The sequence below is a fragment of the Phasianus colchicus genome, chromosome 26, assembly GCF_987193195.1.
Source record: "Phasianus colchicus chromosome 26, bPhaCol1.hap1.1, whole genome shotgun sequence".
NCBI lineage: Eukaryota > Metazoa > Chordata > Aves > Galliformes > Phasianidae > Phasianus > Phasianus colchicus.
In genome coordinates this window covers 4488856-4506320 of record NC_143461.1, presented here as the reverse complement: position 1 = coordinate 4506320, position 17465 = coordinate 4488856, and the positions used below count along the sequence as shown (strand labels likewise).

Genomic DNA, 17465 nt, shown 5'->3' with positions numbered 1-17465 from the left:
TACGCACCTCAAGACCCAACTGCTCATTGCAATAACTCCATGCAGCCCCACCACGAGCTGCACGCTTCATTTACAAACCAACTCTGCAGTTCTACCAACCAATCTTCCCCAACATTTAGATTTCCAACTCCATAAAAGAAAAAGTGATATTTCAAACTGAACAAAAGCACATCCCTCCTCCACCCTCTGAATTGTACGAACTTTCAAAATCGAAAGAACAAAAAACAACTAATTTTGAGCCCTTTTATGTGTTCTAATCCTTTCTCACTTTTTTTTTTGGTTTTAATTTTGAGCACAGCTGTCTGTTGTACTTTCTCAAATGATGCCAGATGCTGGGTTCATCAACCGAACGCACGAAAACAATGGTTTGAAAGCAATTAGAAGCACCGAGGCTGCACTGAGGCTCATATTAAAATGTGATAACACTGTTCTAAGGGGAATTGCAGCGCTGCTGCATTTCTGACATTTCTGTGCTGCCAGACAGGCAGGATGTGCTGGAAGTGGGCCCTGATCAAGGAGGTAACATAGTGGAATTTATTCCTGGAGTAAATGAAGGATTAGCTGATTCAGAATGCTCGTGGGGTTTTTTTTTATTATTACAGCCCCAGCTCCCACCTCATTTGAGCACTGGCAAATCCATGTTTGTGCTCACCTACTGCAGTCATTGCTTGCAGTGAACCCACCAAACCAAATGCATTTGCCATAGCCTGTACCCTATTGTCCTATTTGTACCCTATTGTCCCAAATTGGGAATCAGAGCTCAGCTACACCAATCCCATATGAAGTCAAACGAGCTTCAGGTCAGCCCTGAGGAAATACATAACCATCAGCTGCCCTGGATGTGCAGAAGCATCACTGATGTGCAGGCACCCTGCAAAGCCTAAATCATCACCCACATAACTGCAGAAATGGAGATCAAAGTGGTGAGCAGGATCTCCCTGCTTGTTAACAGACATAACGAGGGATGGTCACGGTCCTGAGGAATTTACAGCCTGGCTGTTTGTCTGCACAGATGATGGAGATCGACTCAACATCAAGTTCAGGTTAACAGAGGAGCAATAAGATTGGAAGCAGCATGCTGAACGATACCCTGAAGTGTTTGCCTCCAAGTCAGTGGCCACAGGAATATGCTGTCCTTTCTGAACCTCAAGTCTGTTCTGGAGACAGGAGTTGAGCAGGAACATTTCCTGGGCTTATCCAAGATATTTATGTCAGCACCACACATTTTTTTTGTATTATTCCATAGAATATTTGTATTATCCCATAGAGCGGTTTGGTTGGAAGTGACCATAACCCAACACCACAGGCAGGGCAACTTTCATTGGATCCATCACTCGAAGCCCCATCTATTTACTCACTCTTGAAAAGAAAAACTGACTTCTACCCAAGATGACCACCAGCTCAGGCTCCTGCCATAGCCCTTATCACAGCCTTGCACCTCTCCATCCCTAAGAACTGCCCTTCACACAGCCACAAGTTCATTTGAAGCTCTTCTCGTCAACTCTGCATAGAAACCAGCACACAACCAGCCATCCCCTGCTCCCCAACCTCCTAACATTGAGAATCATCCCCCCTCCTTCCCACCAGCTTGTACTCACCTCGGGGCAGAAACTCCAAGTGGTACCTGCAAGACAAAAACACATAAATAAATGAAAGAGACAAGCATAAGCATATATAATTTTTGCAATGACTTCTTTTTCCAGCCTGATGAATAAGTGACAGATGGGAGAATTATACCAGACACACTGCCAGGAATCCAGTGAATGGTCTAAATGTATTTTGTGCAAGAAACATCTAGAGAAAACAGAGAAAACAAGTCCTACTGATGCTTGCTGGCCCCAGGACCAGGACCCTCTGCTACCTAAGGAACCACTTTTGCTAACCAGATCCCCTCCTTTGCAAGAGCTTCAAAGGCTCTCAACTTCTTCCTCTTATTGCAGGTCTCTTTCTCAAAGCAAGAAGGTTTACATGGCCATTCCCTTCACAGCCTCAAGTGCAAAGAGCTGCTTGCAGGGATGCAATCTGTCCTGCAGCTCTTCTGAGAGCAGGTCACACCAGGAACTCAACACCACACTTGAACACACTGAGATGCCCTGATCAGCCTTTGCATCTCTGGGTCTTCTTCCTTATTTTCTTCCCCCCTCCTCCCATCCCAGCTCTCTGCTCTTTGGCACCTCCATCTAGCAGAGGTACCATCCTCATTTAGGAGCATAGGAAGATCACTGGTCCAGAATTGCAAAAACTTCCCTGCAGAGCCACGAATATGAAACCTCATGGGATGCATGTCACCAATCCACGCTTCCATTTCTCTCCTGCAATAGCATCTAAAAGCCCTGAGTGATGTGCAGCAGCATCTCCTGCCCAGCAAGGAGCTCACACACAGCATTTCGAGTTCAGAGGGCTGGATGCACACATCCCCCCCCCCATAGGGATGGCCACGGTGGAAAGAAAGAAATCCACCATGATTTCTCTCTCACAACACTTTTGAGAACACCTTTGGCTATAGCATGAATCATTTTAATATGGAAAGAGCATAGACACAGTTTGGAAACAGATCAAGGAGTTGGGAGAAGTCACAAAGTGATCCATTCATAGGCAAAAATGCATAACAAAGGGTTGGTCTATAGGCATCAGTGGCAAGAATCCAGTCTGTAAAAATCCAATCAATTTGTTTACTCATTAAAAGCTTTCATGAAGAAAATGATTTAATACAAACATTCAAGCTACTGACACAGATTAATTAGAAAACAACAACAGAATTCTGATTAAGGGCATAATATTTATTTGTCTCGTTTTCTTTGGACAGAAAGGAAAAGAAAACACGTGCAGCCAAGGGATTTTTCTGGGAGAATGGGCTCCTATGGTGATAAATAACAGCTAAATACATTGGAAGGAGCCACACCAGTGGCCAGAAAGGGCTGCAGATACATCCTTTGGTCCTTGGGTGCTCTTGGCAGCAGTCCCCTATTAATATCAGCTCTTTCCTATGCACCCCCTATGGCAGCTCTTTCCATCCAGAACGTGCCTAAGGTCAGAGCATGCCTTTATTTCCCTGCTTTACAACACACAGAGCCCCAAAATCCTCATCCTTCCTCTGCACCCCAACCCCATCCATCCCCAAACCCAGCAGCCACCAATGCTGGAATATTCTCATCTCCTGAGCAGACACTGATCCCAAGACAAGGACAGAGAAATCACTTCTTGTTTGGTGAACTTTTGTCTCCTGTGCTTGAGAGACTGTCCTAATCTCCCCTGAACATGTTTTAGTGATAACATTTACTGCACTAGGACCAAAATGATTTTCTGTCACTTCTCATTCCAGTTCAATAAAAGTATAAGAGCTTTGTTTCTAACCTCTGTCATTTTTAATACAGTAAAATGGTTTAAAAAAATGTAAAATTGAGTTCCATTTCCTACCAGACCAGCAAGCCCACGTTAGTTTCACTCTGATCAAATCAAAGGGAGGGGACAAAAAAAAAAAAATACCAAAAAGATGCATTGCTTTTGGTTATTTATTTTACCGAGGCATAAGGAAACAGTCAAAATTCTTATCTCACCAGATCAGGATGAGTCTTTCATCTCCTGCTTTGATCATTTTCACTCTGGAAAGGCTGAAGCAGAGAATGAAAGGGTTTTAAGATTCAATTGGGAGCGGGAGAAGATGTTCTTATGGAAGATAGAAGAAGGATTGAATTCCTTCACCTGCCACACCAAGACCTGCAGGGCACCCACTGAGGATGGCACAGCATTTCCAGTTTGTTCACTGAAGTTACTTAAATACATTCTTTTCCCCCAAATCCTTGGTGCATATTTGAGGTTGCACTGGGGGTTAGGATGAGCTTTGCTGTGTTTTCTTCCCACTCCCTTTCTTCAAGTAGCAACGCATCCATCCAGCAGCTACAAGAGGAATCCCTTAAGAAGGGCAGCACTCAAAGCATAGGAAATAGCATAGAAAATACTAAGGTCTGAGCTAGTCCAGACCTTAAAGAAGTGGAGAGGGAAGGAATACGTGGAGAGGAATATCATATGGCCTCCTGCCATATGATTAACTACCTTCAGCAAAACCAACTCAAAAGGAATCCATGGAGAATTTTGATGTGATACATAGAGCCAGCCCCAAGATATCCAATTTCCATCACAAAGCCAAAGAATGAGCGCTGTGCTGCCAGGAATTTAACAAAAGCCATCCTATAAGCATTTCCTCCACATAGTTTGCAGTGAACCACCCACCTCTCTCACCTCATCGAAGCATATTTTGGGGCCAGACAGGAAGAAGCCACAGATTGGTTCCATTGGAAACACGAAACGTTCCTCGTGATCGTGCAGCCTTTGAGGTTACCAAGCAAATATGAGCAAGTGTCACTTGTCTGGAAGGGTTTATGTGCTTTGCTCCTGAAAAACATGCACATCCCAGCTCTAATTCATCAATCTCAGAGCAGCTGCCTCCAATGGGCCCCAATCAAACTTGGATAAACGGACCTCAAAGGGACACGAGGAAAAGAAAGTGGGTTTTGTCACATTGGAAAGGGAAACTGAGTCACAGAGTTTGCCAGAACGCCCTCCTTCCCAATGAGAACCCAATGCAGTTCCTGCCTCCAGCCAGAACTAATATTTCCCAGCTCTGGGATCCAAAAGGAGCAGCACCTCCTGCTGCCTCCCACAGAATGGGAGGAAGGCTTCACCTTCAGCAGAGCAGCACGTGCTGTGCTGAGCTCTTGCACCCAAAACCCATTTGCCTGGAGATTGAGATGCTGCCAGGATCGACTGAGCTGGGACTGCTCCCTGCAGGAGCCAAAATCCAGGCAGGAAAGTCACCAACCAGTGGCACAGAAATGCAATGAAGGCACAAAACGACACCCAGCCTTCATCCCACAGGGTGAGCTGGCCGATAATTTGCACCCCTTTGCCACATCCCAGTGCTGATGGATTCAAAGCAGATCCATTTGGGGCTGGAAGCAAAATGGTTTTCTGAGATCTTACGGTCTGTATTACGCCAGGGGTCAAACTTGATGGATATAAAATGGTCTCTTTGCAGCTGTAACATCTATAGAGCCTAAACCCCACTTTCCTCTCAGACTCCATTTCAGCAGGAACCATGCAATGAAGTCAGGTTTCAATCAAATTTCCGGCATTTTCTTGTCCAATTAAGAACACTAATATCACCACAGCTGTTATATTAGATATACCAAGGCAGTCTAATTTGTTTGGTGCACAACACTCACTGCTTTTTAAATGTTTGCAAGAAAAAAAATGAAAAAAAATCAATGCTGCACAGATTTCAAGCACAGGAAAAAGAGAAAAGAGGATTGGGGAGCTCACCATTAGCAGAGCCTGTTACAAACCAGTTCAAATGCATTTCCCTAGCTAAATGCTCCAGAAGCAGCAGCAGCAGCTAGGCAGAGACTCTGGTTACACAATTTCAATCATTTACAGTCCTCGGGTTTCAGATTAACAATGCATTCACCAGGAAATGGATGGTGAAATAAGGGGTAATTTTATCAGCTGGGATGGGAAATGATGGGAATTACTGAAAGGAGCCAAAGCCAAACGGCACCAAACTGCATTACTGGCAGAGTGAGGGGCTGCATCCACCCCAGGTATAAAAGCAGGTAGAATGTGATAACAGCTGAATTGAATTTGTACCCCTGAATGCAAAGAATTCCTTCCTCATCTCCCTCCAAAGGAAGGAGGGGGAAAAAAAAAAATCTCCTACTGAAATTACAGAATAAATTCAGAGCATCTTAACTAAAACTCCACCAGACCTTTATAAGAAGCCAGTATTCCATTGGAGTGTTGGTAACAGAAGGAATGCCTCTCTGCTCACACTGCACTTGGCCTAATGAAGGACAATGTGGTGGGACCACAGACCAGCCCCAATGTTCATGTGCTGAGCTCAATTACCTGCCCATAAGGTCACATTTTCATCTTGATATCTCACATAATTCAGCATAATGAGCTACAGACTGTGAATTCACACTAATGAAACAAAAATTACCTCCGAATCACATTTTCTTTCATTTAAACCTCCAAACATCTAGAACAGAGTTGAAATTGAAGCAATAGATGGCAGTTAATACGCTCAAGATTACTACAACACCCCAAAGTTTTGGATGCACTTCCATTTGTGAACCACTGACAGCCCCATAGCAGCATCTGATGTCTAATGCAATACTGCAGCATCAAGCTCAACCCCAGGATCCGTGTGAAGCAGCAACAGTTCAGCTGCACTTGTAAACCAGTAAAACCAGCAGCTCAGTGATGCAACAGCACACACCAGCCACACGCTGCCATGGCTTGCTGAGGTTTGCAGCACAACCCCAGGATCCCCACACCAGAGGTGGTCAACCCACGTTGGGTTTTTAATCTTTACGCTTCCACTTGTGACCACGCACATACTGCAGGTAGAGCTTTCAGGGCCTGCTCTGGATTTCCTAGTGGGTATATATGAAAAACAGCATTAATTAAGCCCTTTTCATCTTTGCTTTGGTATAGGACAGGTCTGCCTTGCAGGAGCCAGGACTTGGACTTAATGATCCTTATGGGTCCCTCCCAACTTGGGATTCTCCTTTTAGCATCACTACAAGGGAAAAAAAAAGTAGAATTTGTATCCATCAGTGCAAACTTGCCTTCCAAGAGGGAGTTTAAACAGCTCCCTGACTCTACAGAGATGGAGGTACTATTTATCTCCGTGTTCATAACTAAATCCCATTCTCCCCATCTCACCCCCTGCCATCTTAACTGCTCTGAAAGTGTCTAAATGCTGAGGTGAGGTCATTTAACAGCAAGATGACATCTTTTTTTTGCTTGCTGCTCTTGCCAAAGGACAAAAACAGGTCTGTGTTCCTGAGCAGAGCCATGTATCAGATTCATTCCAGGTGTTGGACATCTGCTGCTCCCTCTGCAGCTGCCTCTGCTAAGACATAAGGAACAGCAGCAATCTTCCCAAGGAACAGCTTGAAACAAACCCTCAGTACCAACCGAACTAAAACAGAAGCAACTGACAAGCTCTGGGGTTTCTGGAAGATGAGTGCAACTCCACCCTGGCACATCACCTCCCCCTGCCCTCCCTCAAACCAAAGCTGCTTTTTTTTTTTTTTAAGCAAGTTCTACCCATCACACTTCATTTTTCCATGCAGCACCAGAGCAGCATCCTCAGCCTTTGGTCAAGGCATTGATGCTGCTGTCACTGTCCTGTTGGGGACCATGCCTTCAGCTGCACCCTATGGCTCATCTGATGGATGCAGTTGGGGAAAGCAACAAAAGTAGAAGAGATTATTAATATAAAAAAGAAATTAGGGGGGGAAAAAAAAGATGTATATATTACCAGGTTTTGCATACGAGATCAGAAAGTGGAATAAGGTCCAAGTTTGCAAAGAGGGGGGGAAACCAAAGAAAAACATCATGGTTTTTTTTCCTGTTTTGTTTTGTTTTCCTCCAACACAACAGCATGTTTTAAATAACCAAATGGTTTCTGAAAGTAAAACAGCACAGGGACTCATAACTCAGCTGCATGGTGACAAGCTTTCCCACAAGCACTGCAGCAGCGCCTCCAACGCAGCTCCTCGAGCAGAAATACCATTGAGTGCCTCAAAAAAAACCATACATAACCTGCAAATACAATCCAGCCCCTACCTACCGCACTTCTCCTGGCGAGAGGGGAGCAATATATCCTCCCAGGTAGCACGTGGAGACAGAGCCCCAGCACTTGTTCCTATTACAGCCATCATGGTTGTAAGACATCCTGGTGGGGGGCTGTTATGAGGCCATAGGGAGAGCTGCCATACAAAGACCTGAAGTTACAGGAACACTTATGAAAGAAGCTTGGGATAATCAGCTGAGATGAAGCTCTTCCCTTTCAGAGACCGTGCGTCTCTCCCTGGTAGTTCAGTTTACTTATGTCCATGATGAACCCAAACAATGAAACCCTACACTGCGTTATGCAGCCCTTCCTGAGCATGACTGCTGCTGATTTCCTGAGCAGCAGCCACGAAGCCACAGGAAGCCCCAAAGGGACAGACCTGTGCTCCCCACCAGGAGCAGGGCTCTCTCAGAGCTTTTCAGATAAAAAGAGAGTCATCATTACAGTCATCTCCCACCACAAATCATTGCGTTAATGGCTCAGGGCAGAAGAAGAGCATTTGTATGCTGCTCTTCTCACCATTTCCGAATGCCACCGAGCAATAAAACACAAGGAGGAAATCAGCAGTGCCCTGTGCTCTTTGCTATGGGTCTCACTTTCCCCTCCACGCTTCCTGGCAATCTGTTTCAATAAGCAGTGGAGATGGGGCTCATATCTTGACCTGAACATCCAGGAAGGATTCGTGCATCACATCCCCTCCTGATGCCAAGGCTGCTTCCCCACACCTCCTGTTCATTGGGATGATGCTTTTGGAAGATTTACGCCAAACTGTATTTTCTTAAGCTGATAAAGAAATAAAAGCAAAGGCTAATCCCATGATGCAGAGCCCAGTGTTTGCCCCAGGACTCTCTTTACAAGGGTAGACAGCTGTAGAATAAGGGGGAATGGTTTTAAACACCTCCAAGGATGGAGCATCCACAGCATCTCTGGGCAACCTGTTCCATCACCTCACCACTCTCAGTAAAAAATCTTCCTCCTGACATCTAAGTCTCCCCTTCTTTAGTTTAAGGTCAGGTTGGATGGGGCCCTGGGCAATCTGATCAAATACTTGATCTAGTGGTTGGTAATCCTGCTTGTAGTGGGGGTTCGGAACTCGATGGCCCTTGGGGTCCCTTCCAACACAAGCCATTCTATGATTCTGACTCCAAAGGCTGCTCCTTCTCTAAGGAATCACCAGAGCTGCACAGGATCTCCATGAAACCAGAGGTCCCCTGGGGTGGCCATAGCAGCATCCTCCCCCCACTGCTCAAGTGCCATTCGCAGCCCTATCAGCACAGAAGATGGCAGCTCCTTCTGGAGGCAAAGGTGGATCAGTAAGTTTGCCAAGGACTTCACACACTTATCAGGTTCCACGATACTGGTTTTAATACTCATTCAAAACAGATCTAGGGTTGGATCATACAAAGATGTATCATTTCTAAGGTTCTATGCTCTCAAGACCGTTGGGAATAAATAAAAGCTTGCCTTAACGTCTGAATACTTCAGGTTCATAGTCCTGCTTACTTCACTCTTTCCATCCAAGGTCACAACCTGGCAACGTCTCAGAAGCCACACCAGCTCTCTGCACCCACACCAAAATGTTTCTCCCCAGCACTACAAGACCCCTCTTCTCCCTTAGATACACCACAGCCCCATTTCCAAAGGCTTCCATCTTCTGCATCCCGTTTGTTTCAATTATTCAGGACAACCCAGGCTGATAATTACACAGTCCCGTGTTGCTGAGTAAAACTGATGCATAATTAGCCAGCAGGAAAGATCGATTAAGATACAGCAGGGCATCTTGCAAAGTTCTTCAGTGGGACTGCAGGGAATAGGATCTGGCTGTGCCCTTCCAAAGGATAAAATTCTCTGCATCTCAGGGACTTGACAGCAGTTTTATTTAAACGGGATGCTTCCATCAGTCAGCCACCCCGAGTTTTATTGTCAGGTCTTAACTTCAAATGACACAACTCATATCTTTTAACTAGAGCACTAACAGCAAGCTATACATCACATTTCCAGCCAGAAATATAATGCAGCTGAGGCTCCGAGTTGCTTTTAAGCCTCCAGCAACATGTTTTCTGTTTTATGTTCCTTGATTTTCCCCTACCACCACAGTTCAACCTTTGTCTGCTTTGCTCTCAAATCCAAATGACTCAGCTCCCATTCTCATTCAAGACTTGACCAAGGCTGAGGTCAGCAGATTTTGGAGCACAGTTCAGAGATTTAACTTAGGAAGTCATCTTCTCTCCTTTTTACTGTGTCAGAGCATGTGCAATGCACATTTGGGCTCAGGAGCCACACATGGAATGGATACTTTCAGCAGCAAGCCAGCAGTGTGAGCCTTTGCTCACTGTATTGATTTAGCCACGTATCTCAGCATCAAGAAATGGATTTTCCCCCTCCATACACAAAATCCTCAACAGCACCACGGTGAAGGAAAAAGAGCATCAGATTCATATGCAAAGAGCTGTACAGATGCTGCCCAAATCACATTTGCTGCTTTAAGAAACCACAGATTCCAAAGGCAGGCAATGATAACTCTGCAGACAACCAAATATAACCAGCTGAGGAAAATAGAAGGACACAGCACACTCTCAATTATACCAACTCCTAAATGCCCATTACCTCTCAAAGCATGGGCCAGTTATCCTCTTTCCTGAATACAGCATGCAGTACCCAAGTTATGGCAGTTCATTAGAACACACAGACATAGACAACACGTACCTGGCTTTGGCTTGCTGGAAGCCAAAGAGAATCGTGTTCCTCTGCTCCCTTGCTTTAGGGCTCAAGTTTTCATTCTGCAGTCCATCCACCAGGAAGCACTCAGCATCTGAGTAAAGGGAAAGAAAGAAGTCAAAGCTGATGGGCAGCTGATGGTACCCATCCTCAGCTGAGAACAGTATCAGCATCTCAGGGATCAGAAAGCCCTGGTGCAGATTTGAGGAAGACAGACTGTCAGCCCACCACAAGACACTGCATTCACAGCTTCCAGTGGGTCTGTCCCCTGCTGACACCCAGCAATAACAGAGCTCAGGTCAGAAGCTTTGCTTGAACACCACTCTCTGCCACATGCATTTTCTTCACTCATTAACCACTGCCTTACACTGTTGCGTGCAGCACCCAACACACACCCCATATACCCCTCTGCTTCCCCAAACCCTAAAAATCTGCTGCTATGAAAGGCTTAAGGGCTGCCATTCAGAGAAGTATCCAAAACACTTCTAATACAGTGGATGCCCGACACTTAAAGAAAATCCCAGCTTGTGGTTTTCACTAGGATAACCTTCCTAAGGAGCAGGCATTGAACACCAGGTTGTTGTGCTCTCACCCACATACAGATATATCACACCACTGTGCTGCTAATGCTCAGATACACTGTGCTTGCCCAACAGAACAGCTCAACAGAAGTAAACATGGTACTCTCTCACTTGGAAAGCACAGCTACACGTAGAAATCTAACCTGAACTGAAAAACAAAGAGACTGCAGGTAGATTAAGTTCTATTTCCATGAATATTTCTACTCCTTACAGAAGCCTCTTGGAAAAACAGAACATTTCCAACCACACCTGCTCTGTAAATGAAAGCATCGTCATCCCTGTACTCTGGCAGCTTTACTGCTGGTTTCCTCTAGAAAACATTGGCTTCAAAGCTGTGGTGCTGTACACCCACAGCCCTCTCCAACCTTTAATTCATGCCCCATACTGTGACACTAATGTCAGTTTAATATCCTGCTTGCAAGACTTGCAGCTCCTTATGCTTCAGCTGCCGGAACAGCAGCCAGCGCTGCTCAGCACGCCCCAGGAACCTTTACAGCTCCTTAACAAAACAGTTCCTCTACCTGCAAGCACAGATGACCAAAGTGCCACAGGAGAAACGAATATCTTCCCCTGCTAAAGCTGTGAGCTCTTATTTTCATCACCTGCCCGTGACAAACATAAGAAAGGCTGAGAGCTGGAGGGAAAAAAAAAAAAAGAGAAACATCTCTATGAAATGAAGGACAGAAGCAAGGACGGAGCAAGCTGTGTGCTCAGGGAGTGGGGCAGATGTGCATCCCCACAAATAGAGCTCCCTTCCCACTTTGTCTTTGCTGTGATGAAGAGGAGCGGAGAGACGCAGCGCTGAGCACTGCAGCCTGGGGAAGGAGGAGCAAAGCCAGATCATGGTATTGCTTTCTGCAACCCCTCTGCTCTCATTTCTGGAATTGTTCAGCTGAAAGCACCACTTTCCATTGGAGCACTCGCTGAAAAGCATATTTTAGCCAAATTCAGACTCCTCAGGTCACTGCCAGCTCTCTCCTAACATTGATGCTCTCAACACATGGGAAGCAGAGCTGAACCACGGTGCCTCATTGTCTGCAGCCCCACACTACAGCCACCACCTGTGGCCAAGAAACAGAGCCTGAAGCACAAAGAGAGCACTGAGGACATCGGAGTGCCCTAACGCATCCCCCCTGATGGCAGCACATAGTTGGCACATCTCTGCTGATGGGCAGGAACACAAATTCACAGTGCTGCCCTAAACCCACACCTACATCCAGCAGCAGTTCCAGCAGCTCCAGGAGCACGGAGGCATCAGGTCAGAACACCCTGACCCTGCTTGGTATCCCACTGAGGCTCTGCTGGATCTTTTGCTTCTGTTAAGTTTCATTTTCAGCACATCTCCACACTGTTTTAATTCCCCCTCCAAGATACAGCACCGACTTACGACAAAGCAAACAGTGCTAAACTTGCACTGCTTACAAATAACATAAGAAATAACCAGGTACACATATCTAGGCACAAAGAACATGCCTTGCTCTGAGAAGCTCACTGTAAGAAGAGATGGAGGCTGAGGGGACAGTTTATTATGTACAAATCTGCTTTAAGACAGCACTGTAGAGATCAGTCAGCGAGAGAAACGCTTGCAGGCTGCAGCAAGAACAAATGAGAACCACAAACTGGGCCAACATCAGCTGTTCTTCTGCCCTTTTAAAGCAGAAATCAGCTCCACGAGCATGCCATCAGCTGCAATATGGTATTTACTTGCTGCCATGTCAGCACAGATCAGCTGCTGGATAAGTTATAGCAGAGCTGTGGTCCCTCCTGCAAAGCAGGCAGAGCCCTTTCAGAGCCAGCCACGATGTTTATAGCACCAGGAAATGAAAAAGAAAGCCTAACCATAAACTCTCCAAGTGGATCAGGAAGAGCAATATGTAAGCAGCTCCGGAGTAAATCACCCCAATGTTAGTTTTACTGCTTGTCAGTAACGTTATATTCTTGATGTTTATAGATTGCTCTCTGTGATCCACTCCCAAAGTTTACAGGACTCTCCCTTTCATTTCCTGCAGCTACCAAAGGTAAGAGAGGGGAAAAAAAAAAAAATAAAACAGTTGAGATTTCATCAAGTGCTTCAGGAGAGTTTCTAGAGGCAATTGCAGTCATTCACTTTAATCCCACACGCAGTGCACAGCACTGTAAGAATTATGTCACAGCCCCCCGAGTCCGGTGAGTAAATAACCTTTTAATGGCAGCACTAAATCTCTGACTTAATCATCACTCAATGAGCAGAGCTGAAAGGTATTTAGAGGCCCTGTACGTCGCTCCCATGCCCACACCCCAACACTTGTTGCTCTTTTCTACTCATCTGCCATCAGAAAGCCAATTCAGGTCCCTCAGAACCACAACACCGAAGTGATGGAAGCCAATGCTGAGCTAGCTGCTCTGCTCCATCGCTGCTTGCTGCTTCACACAGAACCTCCTGCAGTTTGCCATCCTATCAACACAAAGTGCAGACACCTCGAGCATCCGTGAGATTGCATTAATGTTTCCAGGATGCTAACCAAGACAGCTGGGGGTCAGAATGCTGCACCAGCACTGCCTGGAACCCAACAACCCCCACAGAACACAGCACTTGCTTATTTTTGAAGCAGCACTAAGGCTGCTTACCTTGAAGGCAGCAGCTCCTGGTTCTGCTATGCTTTGCAGATGCAGTCTCATGGGGCAGCATCTCTTCTGTCCTCTCTGCTGCCCAAACTCTGCAAGAGAAGGGCCCTTCAGACCCCCCTCTGGGATGAAGAGGTTGGGCAGGGCAAAGGAAAAATACAGTCAGGCTGCCTTTAGCTTCTATAAAGCAAAGCAGAAACCTTGGATTTGTCAGAGATACACCACATTTTTAAGAACCCCTGTTTCAGCCTTCAGAAGAAATCTGTGCAAAACAAAGAGAGCTTCCCTTAGATTGAGCCAGAACTGAAACCTCGTGCAATTAATGACAACTCGAGCTGCTTATTCGTGACGTGGAACCGAGTAATAAAACTGCTGCAACCACATCTATTCATAAACATAAGGCAATCAGCATTCAGAAGCACTGCAGCATTGCAATGTAGGCAAGATAGCCATGGCGTGTCAGCTTTCAACCACTGCAACCTCAGAGGTGTCTTCTGTGATAACAGCAGGGCTGTTGGGAGCTAGCCATTGGCTACTTACTGGCCTTTTGGGCACCTTACCTACAGCCCTGCACTATGGAACAAAGCTTAATAAAAGGAAGCAGACATTATGGCCCGTATGCATTGGCTCTTTTCGTTGTAATTTTTACTTTAAATACAAGAATTCTTATTGTAATGCAGTTGGAAAACCTGATGAGCTTAAGCTCCTTTGGTTCCTGCATAGCAAGAAACCTTCTCAGCCCCTGGAAGGCCTCGAGACTGTACAGATTGTTAAGACACAGCAAGTTTGATACAGAGGTATGTGACACGCAATTAATCTCCATTCATAGCCTGCTCTACTTGTCAGCAAACAAAGGCTGTGCTTTAGAAGGAGATCTGAAGCCTTCAATTAAAAACAGTCAGCTAACAAGAAAATAATCTAAGTTAAAGGAAGGTGGCAGGTGCAGAAATGAGTTGTTTACAGAAGCGTCAGCAGCGAACAATAAAAGCGCCGCACATCAAAAACGGGAGAGGGTGAACTTCACCAAAGCCCCCACGATTAAAAAGCAGAGGGGAGAATTCACACCTACATCTGGGGGAAGACACAACGCATTTGGGAGGGAGCTTTGATGGGCTGAGAGGCTGCGTGCTCTGATTGCTGGGACTGGAAGGAACTCAGAGTTGGGGTGACTTCAGGGAGACCTCACTGTGACCTTCCAATGCTTGAAGGGAGCATTTAGACAAGAGGGGCAACGGCTGTTTACGAGTGACAGGACAAGGAGGAATGGTTTTAAACTGAGATAGGGAGGTTTAGGTTGGATATTAGGAGAAAGTTTTTGATACAGAGGGTGGTGAGGCTCTGGAAGAGGTTGCCCAAGGAGGTCGTGGATGCCCCCATCACTGCAGACATGGATGTGGCTCTGGGCAGCCTGGGCTGCTGGTTGGTGACCCTGCACATAGCAGGGGGTTGGAACCGAATGAGCGTTGAGGTTCTTTTCAACCCAGGCCATTCTATGATATGACAGGGGCTGGTGCTGTCAGGAGATGAGCAACAGGAAATCAAAGGTCACGAAACCTCGAGGCAGAGCAGGTCAGGCTTAAACATAACAGCTCAGAGCACCGAGCAGCAGAATGCAGACAGCTCCTTCCCACCACCCCGCCTGCACCTCCAGCAGCAGGATGTGCCAGCAACGTGCACACATGCAGCAACAGGCTGAGGCTGCTGCTTCAGCCTGCAGTGCTGCTGCTCAGGCTTTATGTATAAGGAGGTCAAAGAGAGTCAGTAGAGCAGGGGGAAACCAGCATGCGGGCAGAGGTGACTGCAAAAGGCAAGGCAATGCTAGAGAAAAAAAAACACCAACCCTGAGTATAGGTTCCCCTGTTTGCATAAATTTGCCCCAGAAAGAAACAGCAAGCAGTTATTTTCACGCCTGTGCAGAATACATTCATGGTTTCAAAGCACAGTTGGAAGATGAGGTAAACCCAGTTTCTGCAGCGCTGACCTATTGCTTGAGTGGGAAGAAGTCTGTCCAACTGTTCAGGTTTACAGAGAAATCAGGAAAACCTGCAGAACTGCCCAGAAGCTCCATCTCACGCCTACAGGAAAGTGATGCTGTCAGCCATCACAGCTTCTTCCCTTGGATGTGAGGCCTCAGGAGGTCACCTTCACTTCAGCAAGCAGAAGCAAAGCTTGAAGCTGACGCTGCTTTCTCAGTCTATGCTCCACTCTGAGCAGGGTTGGAGCTTTCCTGTACCCTCGCCACAACCAGCTTGCTCTGCACATCCCTAAGGATGCACACAGCACTGCACAGCATCCAGATCCAGGAGGTACCACTGCCACAGCTGCAGCAAAAGCCTGGGGGGGGTGAAAATCTCACTGCAGCACACAAGTTTACTCTACCCTGTGTGCCTGCCCCTTTGGCTCACCCAGTGACACTCCCCAACAAAGCCCACACAGTGCTTTAACGGAAGGCACGTGGTGGGGACATCACACCAGAAAACACCCCACAACCTTACACACGCTCTCCTCCTCTATAAACACAGCTTCTGGAACCACCAGAGAGCTGCCCCTCTCCTAAAACAGGCACAGACCCACCTGCCAACTCCTGGCATTCTGACAACACTGAGAGCACCAGGATGGGCAGCCACATCCCCTATGCTTCTCTCATCAGGATTAGTGACACGAAAGGCACACACACAACCTGAGGACCACAAAGCCATCCATCAGCTGTAGAGGAAAAGTAACTCCCGTAGAACTCCCATTCCCCTCTCTACATCAGCACAATGAGATGCTAAAGACTTTCCAGACTCTTTCCCTGCAACGACTGCAGGGGATTTGCTGTTAAGCAGGAAAGCAGCAAGGAGGGATTGGTGGTTACCTTCAAGGAGTCTCTGAATGTCCTCTGGGATCATGGCCCTGCCACCTCCTTTCCACCAGTCAAAACTGATGCTACTGCTCTGGTCCCTCAGCTGCAGGGACAGAACGAGAAAGGAAGCAGAGGGGGTGGGGACACCCCAAAGAAGGTGGAAGGAACCGCAGAACTCTGCTCAAACGCCTCCTCCTCCCCTTTCAGCCTCACAAGATGCAGCCAAAGTGCTGAGCTCCTCCATCCATGCTCCTCACAGGTCGAGCTCTACCCAACTAACTGCAAAAAGTCCAACCCTCCCCCCCACTCCAGCAACAACACAGCTGATAGCGAGCTCCCTGCATTAGCATTTTAATCAGGTGGCAGTTAGGCGAGCATCTCCTTCATTAGCGCACAATTCAACGCACCTGCTGGCACAGCAGACCCAGAGCTGTGCGGCCATTGCTTTAACCCCCCCCGTGCCGCCCCCCAGCACAACAGGAGATGGGGGTTGGGTCTGTTCCGAACAGAGGGCAGACCCCTCTTCTCCTAATGCCCAGGAGGAGAAGCAGTGCTTGCATGTTCTGCAATTAAACATCCCCACTTCCTACATCCTGCATAGGAAGGGGATAGAGTGTAATAGCCGCTCATATTTCTATCTTGCCTGGAGAAATAGGAGGGTTGTGCACTTTAACTTGCTTTTGACAGTCAATAAGTGCAAACTGCACTCTACAAAACAAAAGTGGCATTGCATTAGATTAACCTGCAGTCCCACATCCGCTCCTCTGCTATACAAATGAATTAGGGATATACTGCTAATATTTTCCATCCTTGCATTCCCAAATTTTGAACCCAAATGCAGCCTTCTTTATCTGAAGCTCAGCAGCAAGAAAACCCCTCAAATGATTGCAGAGTTCTTTTAGGTTGGGACAGCACCTCTATGAATAACAGCAGTGAGAACAGCAGTGGAGGAGAGGTGAAGGTACTGTGAGCAGAGGCATGTTCAGTGCCACTCCAGACCACACAAGTTTCCTATTCTGAGTACAAAATTCACTTGAATTTCCATCCTTTCCCTTTTACTTTGGGTGCTGCTATGTGA

The 17465-nt window shown here is 46.6% G+C and overlaps 1 protein-coding gene across 2 annotated transcripts in view; it reads right to left on the bottom strand.

Annotated features, from left to right (window-relative positions):
* The window catches only part of SKAP1 (src kinase associated phosphoprotein 1), a 125331-nt gene extending 108782 nt beyond the window's left edge, over positions 1 to 16549 (bottom strand). For both annotated transcript variants that reach the window (XM_031600781.2, XM_031600782.2), the window contains exons 1-3: positions 16400 to 16549; positions 10346 to 10451; positions 1599 to 1624 (exon numbers count right to left, since the gene is read on the bottom strand). In XM_031600781.2, coding sequence (XP_031456641.2) covers positions 1599 to 1624; positions 10346 to 10451; positions 16400 to 16433 — 166 coding nt within the window. In that variant the 5' untranslated portion in view covers positions 16434 to 16549. The remainder of the gene's footprint in view (positions 1 to 1598; positions 1625 to 10345; positions 10452 to 16399) is intronic.
* Positions 16550 to 17465: the final 916 nt, after the last annotated feature.